Source organism: Microchirus variegatus (genome assembly GCF_963457635.1).
Source record: "Microchirus variegatus genome assembly, chromosome: 20".
In the NCBI taxonomy this organism is placed as follows: domain Eukaryota; kingdom Metazoa; phylum Chordata; class Actinopteri; order Pleuronectiformes; family Soleidae; genus Microchirus; species Microchirus variegatus.
The window spans coordinates 11823932-11837047 of NC_139821.1; the positions used below are offsets into that span (position 1 = coordinate 11823932).

At 41.0% G+C, this 13116-nt stretch overlaps 3 protein-coding genes across 3 annotated transcripts; 2 read left to right on the forward strand and 1 right to left on the reverse strand.

Moving 5' to 3' along the window:
* Positions 1–999: 999 nt before the first annotated feature.
* Positions 1000–10439, forward strand: dhx57 (DEAH (Asp-Glu-Ala-Asp/His) box polypeptide 57; the record flags this gene model as incomplete). Its single annotated transcript, XM_083907004.1, has 23 exons — positions 1000–1178; positions 1294–1569; positions 1708–1905; positions 2062–2957; positions 3066–3247; positions 3344–3465; positions 4031–4226; positions 4348–4472; positions 4848–4981; positions 5070–5124; positions 5218–5432; positions 5528–5644; positions 5736–5832; positions 6524–6697; positions 6788–6988; positions 7230–7506; positions 7720–7815; positions 7928–8011; positions 8223–8360; positions 8463–8537; positions 8616–8750; positions 8834–9034; positions 9569–10439. The coding sequence occupies 23 exons, from the start codon at positions 1000–1002 to the stop codon at positions 9710–9712; spliced, it is 4317 nt and encodes a 1438-aa protein (XP_083763130.1). The 3' UTR covers positions 9713–10439.
* smkr1 (small lysine rich protein 1) lies at positions 9976–11225 on the forward strand (the record flags this gene model as incomplete). The annotated part of the gene is made up of 2 exons (XM_083906805.1): positions 9976–9981; positions 10955–11225. The coding sequence occupies 2 exons, from the start codon at positions 9976–9978 to the stop codon at positions 11204–11206; spliced, it is 258 nt and encodes an 85-aa protein (XP_083762931.1). The 3' UTR covers positions 11207–11225.
* stmp1 (short transmembrane mitochondrial protein 1) lies at positions 11221–12969 on the reverse strand. Its single transcript, XM_083907011.1, has 3 exons — positions 12813–12969; positions 12481–12534; positions 11221–11951 (listed from the first exon to the last, which is right to left on the reverse strand). Exons 1-3 carry the CDS (start codon positions 12825–12827, stop codon positions 11880–11882), a joined length of 141 nt encoding a protein of 46 aa, XP_083763137.1. The 5' UTR covers positions 12828–12969; the 3' UTR covers positions 11221–11879.
* Positions 12970–13116: the final 147 nt, after the last annotated feature.

The following is a 13116-nucleotide window of genomic DNA, read 5'->3' on the forward strand; positions in this document are numbered from 1 at the left end:
CTGATAAATTAGTCCCGACGACATGCGACCTTATTCCCAGTAAGGAGTAGTGAGCTGTTGAGCGTGACTTGTTGATAAAACGCTCTGTGAGGCAGTCGACCGTGTCGTTCTGCTTAGGCTGTCGGTCTGCGTGTTCAGTGTGATTGTATAATTGTAGCCACCAGCGCTGTGTGTGTGTGTATTGCTCACACATGAATTGAAGTGTTAGAACGAGCCACCTCACAATTCTGTGTTACTCTCACTCTGTTCACTGCAGTGGATGTTGTTCAGTGCAGTAACTCGCAGCTTCATCACATACCCACAGGAATGAGAGAATACACCTGCCTCTATTCACAGATTTTTGCCGCAGGCTATGAAAAGACACTGAAACAACGTGAGTATTTTATTTTATTTTTTCACTACATTTTTCTGTCCAATAATACAGATTTTCAGTATACACTTGTATGGGATGCCAAATTATTTGATATTACCCACTCACAGTAGGTACATTTTCTGTTTTAGGGTAGTAGTAAATGGGAAAATTGTTAATGTTATTAAATTTGGGTCTTGAATATGTTACCAAATGCCCCAACATATAGTCCTGCTGATTTACTTTGAAGTGCCACAAGGAGGATCAGTCAAAGCTGGCGATGTCCCAAGACTTTAATACTATATTGTATGTCTAAATGCTGTTTTTGAACATGAAACGGTGCAACAATGCTTTTGTAATGTAATATATTAAATATTTTAGCAACACAATGCACATGTTGTTATTTTTAGTAATGTTGTGTAAATATATTTACATTTAAGAATCTTAAAACAACTGTATTTTTAGGATTATTGCAAAAGTATCCCAAATTGCAATTATTTTGGTCAGGAGAATTGTGACTTGAAATGTTTGTATCATGCCATTAGTCATACTTGGGTCCCACCAGGGTGTTTTTCATAACACTTTGAAGTTCAATTACTTTAAAATGTAATTTATCTGATCAAACTCCCCACATGTGTTTTCATAGAAAAATGAGTGCAAGGAGAAGAGGAGGGAAGCCAAACCGAGGAGGGGGGAAATTTAACAAGCCAAGAGGAGGTGGCGGAGGAGGTGGTGGCGGTGGTGGAGGCGGGCGAATGAAAGGAGGAAGTGGTCGATGGGATGACGAGGATGACTTCAGCCTTGATTTTGGACCCTCACGTTCCAGCAGGTATATCTGAACTGTGGCGGACATAATTACCAAAATATTCCAATCTATTATTGATTTAATCCTCTTACCCACGTGTTTTTTTTGTTTCCATTCTACTTTTCTGGTTTGTCTCTAGATCTGGCAGAGGACAAGGTCGTGGGGGCAGTCATACTGGGGGCAGGGGTCGAGGTAGAGACAGGGGAGGTAGGAGTCAGCCACCTCTTCCTTCTCAGAAGAGAAGTGTCAAGGTTTTACCAAGTTCTCTGGCGAGAGTCAGACCATCCCCAAAGGCATCAGATGGCAACATCCGGGAGGTGAGCTCTATGCCTATGCAGAAGATCTTCATGACTAATGAGAACCAAAAGCAACTTGTGGAACTACTGCGTGATCTGCAGACTCAGGATTTTGATGAGTAAGTACGTCCTAGTTTCCCCAGGTTAGGCTGAAGGCATTTATGTGTTTAAAAAAGGTTTAAATGGCTGTTTACGATGATGTATTTTTCCACCTATTTCAAGTCCACCTGATCTTACACCAGTGCTCTTTCTCTCAGTGAATCTGGTTCAGATCATACAGACGGAGAAGAGGAGGAATATGATGAGTTGGATCATAGAGAGGATGGTCAGTTTTGGGTCACTAATGATGAGCCGGTGGAGAGGGCAGAAAGCCCGTCATATGATCCTGAGTCTGATGATGAACGACCTTCCCCTGAACCGATCATCTCCTTATTTGCAATAGGCAAACTTTGCAGGTAATAAGTCTTTATTGTCAATGCAGATTTCGGATGTTGTCGCCTTTAACAGTTATTGAATCTTTGTTGTTATGCTGTCACAAGCCTAAAAAATAAGTTTGACATGAATTTATGTTGTTGTCTCCCTCTGAGTTTGCTAATGTTTTCTGTTCTTAGGTATGGATTTGACAGGGAGCGTGGTAAGCTGGCGCTGGTGTCTAGTGGAGGAGATTTCGGAACAACTTTGGAACAGCTCCTCCAACAGGTTTTTAGTGAGCGTTTTGGCCTGAAAGCAGTTTCCCCTGATGGACTTGAGGGACTGCCTATGGATGAGTGTTTGAGTCAGAGGCAGGAGGAGGCTCTGGCTCTAACTGCTATTTTTGGTGAGCGTTTCAATGAGCGTATTGCTAATACAGTGTGGACAGTAACCCTGGACCCCTCATTCATGGCAGCCACCAGTGCTACGTATGTTGAGAGTCGATGTGGTGGAGAGTCTGTTGACATCCGTGATGTGTGCAAATTCTACTTGAAAGGACAAGGCTGCCGCTTTGGGAACAGATGCAAATTTAAACACCAGCTTCCCACCAAAGGCAGGTCTGGAGCTGGTTCCCCAGACCTGGAGGGCCCGAGCAAACCCGGATTTAGCAGTTACTCTCCCCCCGAGTATGAATTAGAGGTGCGTTTCCCCAAAGGAAATCGATACCCATTTCAGGCACCAATAGTTGCCTTCAGCACCAATGATGAATCTTTTGGAGCTGCAGGGCGGCTTAGTGTGACTGAGAGATTATTTGAAGAGGCATTCACTGCAGCAAAGAGCAGCGAACCTGTTGTTTATACTCTGGTCACCTTGTGCGAGGATGAAAATGTCATGAAAGAACTGCTGGCCGTCGGTCACCACAAATACAGTACGCCACCACCTGTTGTGGTGGCACCACCTCCACCCTCTGTCACCATACCCAAGAGTAAGAATGTGAGGAGTAAAGTATCGGAGGAAAGCAGGAGTAGTACTACAAGTAGTAATCAGACTAACAGCAGAAGGACTGCTTCATCCAACAACCAAAGACCCACTGATTGTGAGTCAAAAACACTTAATATTCATTTATTTATATTCCGTCTTCATCAATTTCATGAGTTCATGTGTATTTGCTTGTGTATTAAACCAGCCATTTCTGTTTTTCAAGTGAAAGAGACGAGCGAGGCAGAGGAGCTGGATGAGAGGGATGGAGATCGAGAACATCAAGCTGTTCTAGTTAATAACGAGAGTTATGTTAGTCAGAGGAAGATGGTAAATAGGTACAACATAAAGACAGAAAACTCACTGCAAGAAAACCGCAAGCTGTGTCGCGACTTCCAAAAGAAAAGGGTAAGAAGAGAAGTTCTGTGTTGTTTTCTTTTTTTCCTTGACCACATAATCAATGTTTTAATTTTGTGTTGTTCTTTCCTCTTTCTTTTCATCCAGTCATCAAAAAATTTCATGTCCATGCTGGAGCAGAGGAAAAGTCTGCCGGCTTGGCAAGAAAAAGACCACATCCTTGACCAGTTGGAGCAATGTCAGATGCTGGTGATCAGCGGGATGACAGGGTGGGTCATTCAGAGAAATACCCAGTATTAGCATTTTCACAGTCTTAAATGGGGGGGAAATGTTGTTTTTTAAGCTGTAGTTTGTAACTTGTGTTGTTTTTCTTATGTTGCTGATGTTATTTGTCTGCCCTCTGTTTGGATCAGTAACATTATTTGTAGCTTGTATTTGCCAATAGACTCTGGCTCGCAATACCAGACCAGGCTGTTTGTGTGTATACAGCAGCAGTACAGGGGCAGGCAGGGCAAAACATATTTATTCTGTCAAACTGCTGAACAACTCTTATTTTTTTTATTTTTTTGAGCATTAGCATTTACTTCTGAAACTTTTCTTGGGTACTTCTCTGTTTTTTTAGTCAGACAGAAATGTCATTGGGCAACACGAGATCTAAACACTGCTTTGCTAAAAAAAAACAGATAGACGTGTGGAGCTGATGAGCTTAATGAGATTGGCTTACATTCAAGAGTTAAGCATGAGAGTTTTAAGAAAAAGTCAAACAAAACCTTCTCTTAATATCTGTAGGATTATCTTTTTTTATGTTTTTTTTTTTTTTTAACATCTCTACAGGTGTGGTAAGACCACTCAGATCCCTCAGTTCATTCTGGATGCCTCATTACGTGGCCCAGCAGAGCAAGTCGCAAACATAATCTGTACCCAGCCTCGCCGTATATCTGCCATTTCCGTGGCTCAGAGAGTGGCCAAGGAGCGTGCAGAGTGTCTTGGCAACTCTGTGGGATACCAGATCCGTCTGGAGAGTGTCAGGGTATGAGCACAATCAACCGTTAAGTCTTGAAAAATTAACAAACATCTTAAGCTCTGGGAAAGTGAACAGAAATCAATAAAACAGTAGTAATGAATAAATAATGACTGCTCTTCTCTGTCAGTCTTCTGCCACCAGACTTCTGTACTGCACTGTAGGCGTGTTACTGAGGAGACTGGAGAGTGAGACAGACCTCAAAGGCGTCACACACATTATTGTGGATGAGGTGCACGAGCGCACTGAGGAAAGGTGAGACTGTGCAGAATGTGTACATTCCTGCTTTTCATTGTGCATGTTCATATTATCCTACTTATCTTAATTCTGCCTCATACTGACAAATGTTACTGTATATCTCTCATTGATTAGATTATTGGTTAATCTGTGAAATTCAAACAGTGTTTGACAAACCACAAAATTGCAATGTCCTCAAATGTTTGCCTTGTCCACAAATCAGAGCTCTTCAGTTTTACTGCTGAAAAATGTTCCATTTCATAAAAAAATGTATTTCAGTAAATGATAAATATTGATAAAGGATTATCTTACTCAAAATGAATACTTAACCAGTTGATTGTTGTAGCACTAATATGGATAACCTTCTTAAATGGCTTCTCTCATTTTCATCAGTGATTTCCTGCTGTTGGTGCTCAAAGACCTGACTGAGCAGAGACCAGACCTGAAGATTATTCTCATGAGTGCTACACTGAATGCCAGCCTCTTTTCTGAATATTTTTACAACAGTCCTTCTGTCCATATACCAGGTACAAAAAAGAATAATCCTGCATTATACTCTTCCCATGTGTCATTTGGAATTTTGACTTGTTCATACTCATTGAAATTCTGTTCCAGGGCGGACGTTTCCTGTCGACCAGTTTTTCCTTGAAGATGCTATTGGTAAAACTGGGTATGTTATAAATCAAAACATCATTGAACTTAATACATTTTCTGCTTCTTGGACTATCTTTATTTTATTTTTTTTTGTTATTTGTTTTCCCAGCTACGTCATTGACGATGGCAGTCCTTACTTACGCTCAGGGAAACAGAACTCTTCTTCCGCGGGTGGACGTACAAGCAAGGTACAGCCGAGGGACATGGAGGATGATTTGTCTAATGACTCGTGGAACTTCTCGTCTTTCTGTAAGAAGGACTTTATCAAAGACTCGATCCCAGACCAGCAGCTCAGCCTGCAGGATCTCACAATCAGATACACAGGTGAGCCAATAAGTATCATAATGTGCTTCTGGGTCGGATAAACTGCTGCTGCATATCTGTGCATTAATTTCACACTTTGATTTGTTGTTGTGCAGATACTAAGAAGTCAGTGCTAAAGACCCTTGCTGCAATGGACCTGGACAAGATCAACATGGACCTGGTGGAGAACCTGCTGGAGTGGATTGTTAATGGAAAACACAACTACCCTCCAGGTGAGACCCACGCACATACTCTGCATACTCACAGCCCAGTCCCAGTGACTGCGCTGAATCTTATGAACCTATACCATGTTTCGGCCTCCAGGGGCGGTGCTGGTGTTCTTGCCTGGCCTGGCTGAGATCAAGATGCTCTATGAACAGCTCCAATCCAACAGACTGTTCAACAACAGGGGCGCAAGCAGGTCTGTGCCTTAAGATATGCTTCTACATTTTACAATGCATATTACATCAGAATTTATATTCAGGAGAATTTTAGATTTTATGCAGATAGTTTCGGAGCAAATTTAAATTTCCTGGAAAGCAAAACTTGGACTGAGTATAGTGAGTTGGCAACATACGGCTCAATTTCACATTAATATGTTAACACCAGGCTGTACAATTATTTATTTTATATGTATTAGTTTTGTAATATATACTGTATTAAGAATCTTACATATTTCTAGAATTAAAGGACACAATCACCCCTTTATTTCCCAAATATGATGGAACTATGGTGGAATACACACGCCTACAAAAATGTTATTGTATTCTGTTAAAGTTCCCATAGATAGAGCTGTTTCAAATATTATTTATATAATATTATTTATTGGTTGTAAAATGTAAGGTCATATTCACAGTTCATAGATGGTAAGTTCTTCTTTGTTTACAGATTAATCTTTAAGTTTAAGTACATATGAAAGGCTAATTCTAAGCCTATGAAAACCATACGATTTTTATATTTAATATTGTTTAATACTCTTAACCAAATATACTTATAATTATACATTTTCTGTCAATGAACCCTCCTAAACACTGGACCTTTAAACTAAGTAAGAAATGAACACAAGCCATTTGTCGAATGTTAACATCCTCGAGTGTTCATCCCCACTTCAGGTGTGTGGTGTACCCTCTTCACTCATCTCTGTCCAATGAGGAGCAGGAGGCAGTTTTCAGTCGTCCACCAGAGGGCGTCACAAAGATCATCATTTCCACCAACATTGCAGAAACATCTGTAACCATCGATGACGTGGTATATGTTATCGACTCTGGCAAAATGAAGGAGAAAGGGTAACTAAATGTTTAGCTAACGTGAACATTTGCTCTGCTGGTGACTTTTGACAACAGATGTGAAGTTATATTACCCTTTTTCTTATTAAGGTACGATGCATCTAAAAGCATGGAGAGCCTGGAGGAGTCGTGGGTGTCCCGGGCCAACGCGGTGCAGAGGAAAGGACGAGCGGGGCGTGTGGCCTCGGGGGTCTGCTTCCACCTCTTCACCAGCCACTGCTTCCAACACCAGCTGGCTCAACAACAGCTGCCTGAGATCCAGAGAGTGCCTCTGGAGCAGCTCTGTCTGCGGTAAATCCATCTGTTTACTCTTTGCACGGTGCAACCGTACTGCTGTTTGTGAATGCCAATAATAGAGTTTTGTGTATGACAAGGGTATACACAGGATTCATGATTGGAAATACTGCATGAGAATATGTCCAAACTTGGGATTTGTCTAATCCTGCCAGGCTTTACCTGTGATACCTGTCAGTGAATAGCAAAGCAGTTGTTTATCATGCTAGTATTTACAATCCCTTAATCTCTCTGACAGAATCAAAATCCTGGAAGTGTTCGCTGAGCAAAATTTGGAGTCTGTTGTCTCTCGGCTCATCGAACCCCCGGCTATGGAAAGCTTGGACGCAGCTAAACAGCGCCTGCAGGAACTCGGAGCTCTAACTGCTGAAGAGAGCCTGACCACGCTGGGCTACCACCTGGCCGCTCTGCCTGTTGATGTGCGCATTGGGAAGCTCATGCTGTTCGGAGCCATCTTCCGCTGCCTCGACCCAACGCTCACCATCGCTGCCAGTCTGGCCCTTAAATCACCATTTGTAAGGAAACCAAGTAGCAATGTTTGTTTATTGTTAACACAAAAATGATTTCCTGATCAACAATGTTACAGCAACATGTTTATCAAATGAAGAGTAAAGCTGCTCAACTAGCTCCTTCATCTTCACAATATATGTAATATGTGACCTAAATGTGTCTTACTTTATGGAAATTTTATGTTTCTATATTTTGTCGTGGTTCGCCTTTTTTTCCAGGTGTCTCCCTGGGATAAGCGAGAGGAAGCCAATGAGAAGAAACTTGCCTTCGCAGGGAACAATAGCGATCATGTTGCTTTGTTAAATGCATATAAGGTAGGTACTGGGGTTATTTGTGTGGACAAATGACACAAAAACACTGATGTTGATGGAGCCTTTGGATACAGCATGTTTTTTTCAGTGTGATGTATTTCCCCCTCTGTTGCAGGGATGGTGTCGTGCGGCAAAGAATGGCTACAAGGCCAGTTCTGTTTACTGCAGAGAAAACTTTCTGTCCTGGCGAGCATTACAGGTCAGACGCTGCTGTTTGTCTTTTCTCTTCTATAAATGTGTAATGTGGTTTCTGTAGAGCTCTTGTTCAGCCAACTGCACTGCACAACAGTGTGTATTTATTTATTTGTCAATGTTGATGTATTTTAGACTACAACTTTTACCTTGTACCCCAGAATTCACAACAAAAAAGGTTAAATTGTGTAATTATTTGTGTAATGTGATGTTTGTAGGAGATTGCGAGTCTGAAGAGGCAGTTTGCTGAGCTGCTGTCTGACATTGGCTTCATCAAGGAAGGACTGAGGGCCAGGGTGATCGAGCGCATGTCGTCTAATGGCACTGATGGTGTTCTAGAGGCTACTGGTCCTGAGGTAACACACACACAGTAAATGTACAAAAAACATACATTTTCTAGTATTGGTGTAGGAGAAAATGTGATAATGATTAATAACATATCTGTCCACACTTTCTAGGGAAACTTGAACTCAGAAAACCTCCGTCTGATGTCCGCCATGCTGTGTGCTGCCCTCTATCCCAACGTGGTCCAGGTAGATATTCAGTCTCACTGTTGTTTTGATGAAAAACAACATCCTGGCTTGACTTTACACTCTGATGCTGTGATGTAGGTAATAGAGCCGCAGGGGCATTACCAGATGACCAGCACAGGAGCAATGAAGATGCAACCTAAAGCCAACGAGCTTCGCTTCATGACCAAGAATGATGGCGGTGTTTACATACACCCCTCATCTGTGAACTATAAGGTGAGACGGAGACGCACAGATGGGGCCATGTGTATGAAGGAAGTGAAGAAAAACAAATTCCTTGACTGTTGTTGGTGTTCCAGGTTCGTCACTACGGAAGCTCCTACCTGGTTTACCACGAGAAGGTGAAAACGAGCCGCGTCTTCATCAGGGACTGCAGCATGGTCTCTGTTTACCCGCTTGTGCTATTTGGAGGTGGTCAGGTCAACGTGCAGATGCACAAGGGAGAGTTCATCATCAGCCTGGATGATGGATGGATCAGATTTGGTGCTGCTTCTCATCAGGTCAGAGAAAATATATATATTTATTTGTGTGAAATTGGGTAACACCCCATACAGACCTCATGTTGACATCCGTTTTCAGTGACTGTCTCCCCTCATTACATATGAATAGTTGTAAGATAAGATGTATTTAACGACTCTGACTGTACAGTGTACAGGTGCATTAATGCCCTACTCTTGCTGCTGTAACATGTAAGAAGTTTTAACCAGTGATGGAAGTTTTTAATTTTGTGGCAGTGACTGCAAAAAAACAAAACTGTGGATCAGGGGACGTAACGTGTGGCAGTGCTCTCTAATCCAGTTTGTGTTCATGAAGATCAGGAATGTAGTCGCATGTATCCTTTAACCACCTCCAAATGTGGCTTCTGTAGTAGAGGATACATTCTGGACAGAGTGATTCTGACCTATACCAAATGTGATCATCAAAACATCAGTGAGATGATGATAAGAGTTTAGAAATATTGTTTTAATGAATAATCAGAGATTAGGAGCTACTATATATGGCTTTGTGAATGAACTTGGCTCTGTTTGAACCAGGTGGCCGAGTTGGTGAAGGAGCTGCGATGGGAGCTTGACCAGCTGCTTGAGGACAAGATCAGGAACCCGAGTATGGACCTGTGCAACTGTCCCCGTGGCTCCCGCATTATCCGCATGATCGTCCACCTCATCTCTACAGAGTAGCTCTGCTCCTTAATTAACCTTTCTGCCCCTATTTTCAATCTCAAGGGCTTTGATTCATCGATGTCCTCCTATCCTGCAGCACTGCTACACATTAAACAATTTATGTTCTACCAGGATGAGGTTTACAATTTATTTGTACTTTGTAAAGAACGAGCCACACCACTCTGCTTTCACCTGGCACTTTACTGAAAGTATCAGTTAACACCAAGCTTCTGTTGTGCTGCTGCTCAGGAGGCTTATCAAGCAAAGTCTGAAACAAATCTATGCAGGTGATCAACAAACCTCCATATTTTGATACCTGACGAAATGGAAAAAGCTCTTGTTTTTGATACCATACTGTATGTGCAGTAAATTGACACACGCACACTAACAATAATTTAACTGTGCACTTCTATTTTAGGTTGTGTCTTGCTCGCAACTGAAAACGTTCTTGTGTCCATATTGGACTTGCTCTGACAGAAATGGTGTGCTTTTTATGTTTGTGGATATTTATTGATTATGCATGAATGATACACACAAGAGCTTCTGCATGAGACTCGGTCGTTTTACATTTACTGAATGTATTTAAATGTTTACGGCAATGACAAAACTACACTTTTACAATATGAATGCAAGGGCTTTTTCATTATCATGAGTGATGACTTCTACTGCATTCAAAACAAAAATAAAATTGTGACTTGAAAAAAGGCTGACCTTTTGCCTCTTTATTTTTTCCATTTCATTTTTGTTTACCTTTTTGTCTTGCATTTAAACACTTGCTGTGTTGTGGATGCCACATAGGAATTTGCAGGCTTTTGGAAGAGGCCAACCCTCTCATTCATGAGCAAGTATGTTCCATCTCCATGACAACAGGACAAAAACAAAACAAATGGGGTATCGCTGTTGAAGCTGTCCGAGTTGAAGCCATTCAGTTGCCATTTACAAGTGCCAATTCCAGAGCTGGTAAGACAAATGTATATATTATTAATTTGTGCTTACACTGTTGTGAGAAAGCATTATTTATTATATGTCCATTAAAGCATCTTGTTTCCTATGTTTATATGCTGCTTATTTTAACATGTTTTGTTTTACAGTAGAAATCCTCGTCCGCCTGGATGTAACCTTGACGTTTTCACTATGGTATGTATATTAAGCACATTTTGCTCCAATTAAAAAAATTAAAAAGAGTTCAGGGCACATTGTGTAGAACGCCGATTGTGTAGGAACTGAACCTAAACAGACGTCTTGTATTTTCTTCAAAAGCCAACCAAGTCAAGGAAATCAAGGTCCCACAGTTCTCGGCCTGTCAAGAAGACAAAGTCACCCAAAAAGAGGTCTTCTAGTGCCAAACCGACCAAGAAAGAGGTGGACCTCCTCAGCCCAGCAGCCATGGAGAACGTCTACTATATTTCTCATAATGCGGTGGACTGTCTGAAATTCAGAGGCTTTGGCCGGCCAAGTGCAAATAAAAAGAAGAAAAAGAAGAAAGGACCAAAGCGAAAGAAGAAAAAGTAGATCATAATATCTGCCAAAGTTAACAGAATTTTATTATTAGCGTAAAATGATTGTATTAAAATGCCTTGTCAGTAGTGCTGTCTAGTGGACAGATTTGTAATAACACATTTGAATCTGAAGGTTTTGAGGGCTGGAACTATTGTAGTGCAAATTAGCAGTAAAATGTTACTAAATTCATGACGACTTAAAATTTCTTCATCAACTTTAATGTAAGCCAACTGATTCAAATGTGCACCTCCATTAAAAAAAAAAAAGGCTGCTCAAAAACTTGTTGAAGAATGTCTTATCTCAATGGAATTCAACACCGGAGCAAATGCACACTCGGTCTTGTGATGTCCACATAAATGTGGAGATAATGAAGGTTAAACACCAAAATGCATCACACAAAAGGCCTTTCAACAGTGCTTTGATCAATTCTGCAATGTCTGTCATGGCACTATTGGACAATGTGATCTCACAAGTAAGTTGTAACAGTTTTAAAATCCACTATTTTACTATCTTACAAAAATAGGCTACAATTGAACATGCCTATACAAAGGGATAAATAAATGGTGTTTTAGGCACTGCTGACATTTTCAAACGTATAAACAATCTGTCCTTCCACCAAATGTACACTCTTTATACCAAAACTAAAATAAATAGTTTCTCTCTGCATTGCTGGTCTGTTCTTGGCTCACTCTGGGGGCTTCTTCTTGGCCTCCACGTCTTTCTTGAAAGCCTCGATTTTCTTGGCTATGTTGGGGATCTGGGAAAGAAACAGCATTGCATGACTTAACATTGTTTCCTGTTTAAGATTTTTCTTTTCCTCGGTAAGTTTACCGAAAGTGTGGATTGCATGGACATCTTCTGAAAGCTTGTGGATATGCGTGAACAGAGGGCTCTTCCCAGCTATGTTTATGAATGTAAAGAAATTGAAGCATACTCTTACAAGTATCACAATAGTATTGTAAATCCCAATACATTGTGGTCTAAATGTGACAAAATCAAATCCCCACATATCCAGGCCAATTAAACAATCATCTAAACTAAATACAGCAAAATGCCATTCAGGAAAAGGTTTGACTTTGAGCATCATTAGCATAGATTGTGTCTAAATATGTGTTCCAAATAAGATGGCGGCTAATGTAGGTCACTGAAGGGGAGATAACTTTCGGTTCACCTCTCTAAACACACATAGTTTGGGGCAGAGGGAGAGACGCAGGTAACTAAAGTAACTTGTTGAATTCCAGTTGTGGATTACGAATAAAGGCAAAAAAGAGAAGAAATAAACTCACATCGTAGTTTTGAGCGAGGTACATCCCAACAACGTTACCCAGAGTGAAGCCAGCCTGAAAGGTAAGAAGGAGAAAAAACTGTCATTAAAGGCCGAAATATGTAACCAGTAGATACCACAATTGGCAAACTCGTAATATTTTTATTTAATTCGTGTCATTTAAGTAGAAGTGAATAGCATATTTAGAGGTGTTTGACCATTTAAGCTTAGTTTGCCTAAAACTAGCAACACTAGTTATGTGTACTGACTGCCGTTTATCATTACGCTAAGCTACATTCGCAAGCATCTTTTATCAATGTCGATATTGTGCACGTTGACGTCAGTTTAACTCACCAGGAATTGTAGCATGGTTGAATAATTGAGTCGGTATCTTACTGTCCACAGAAAAGTACCGTGCTGGTTTTTAAAAAAGACAAGTCAACTGAAAAGTTTGACAGGAAAAAACAAACCAAATTGCGACTTAGCCAAACAAGCTAGTCTGACAGCAAGCCCTAACACTGTCACTGCGCGAGAAAACAAACCATCGCGATATCTTGAAGAGCAGATGTTATTTGTAGTCTTTTCCTGTTCTTTACCCTGTGGTTTTTACCGACAGGAAAACTACAACTCCCACCACAGTACGAACTCGTGCCTCCAT

Coding starts and splice junctions, on each gene's coding strand:
- stmp1 (XM_083907011.1), bottom strand. Junction 11,952..12,480: donor ACCTCGCTCAAAACTACGAT/GTGAGTTTATTT, acceptor TTTCTTTCCCAG/ATCCCCAACATAGCCAAGAA.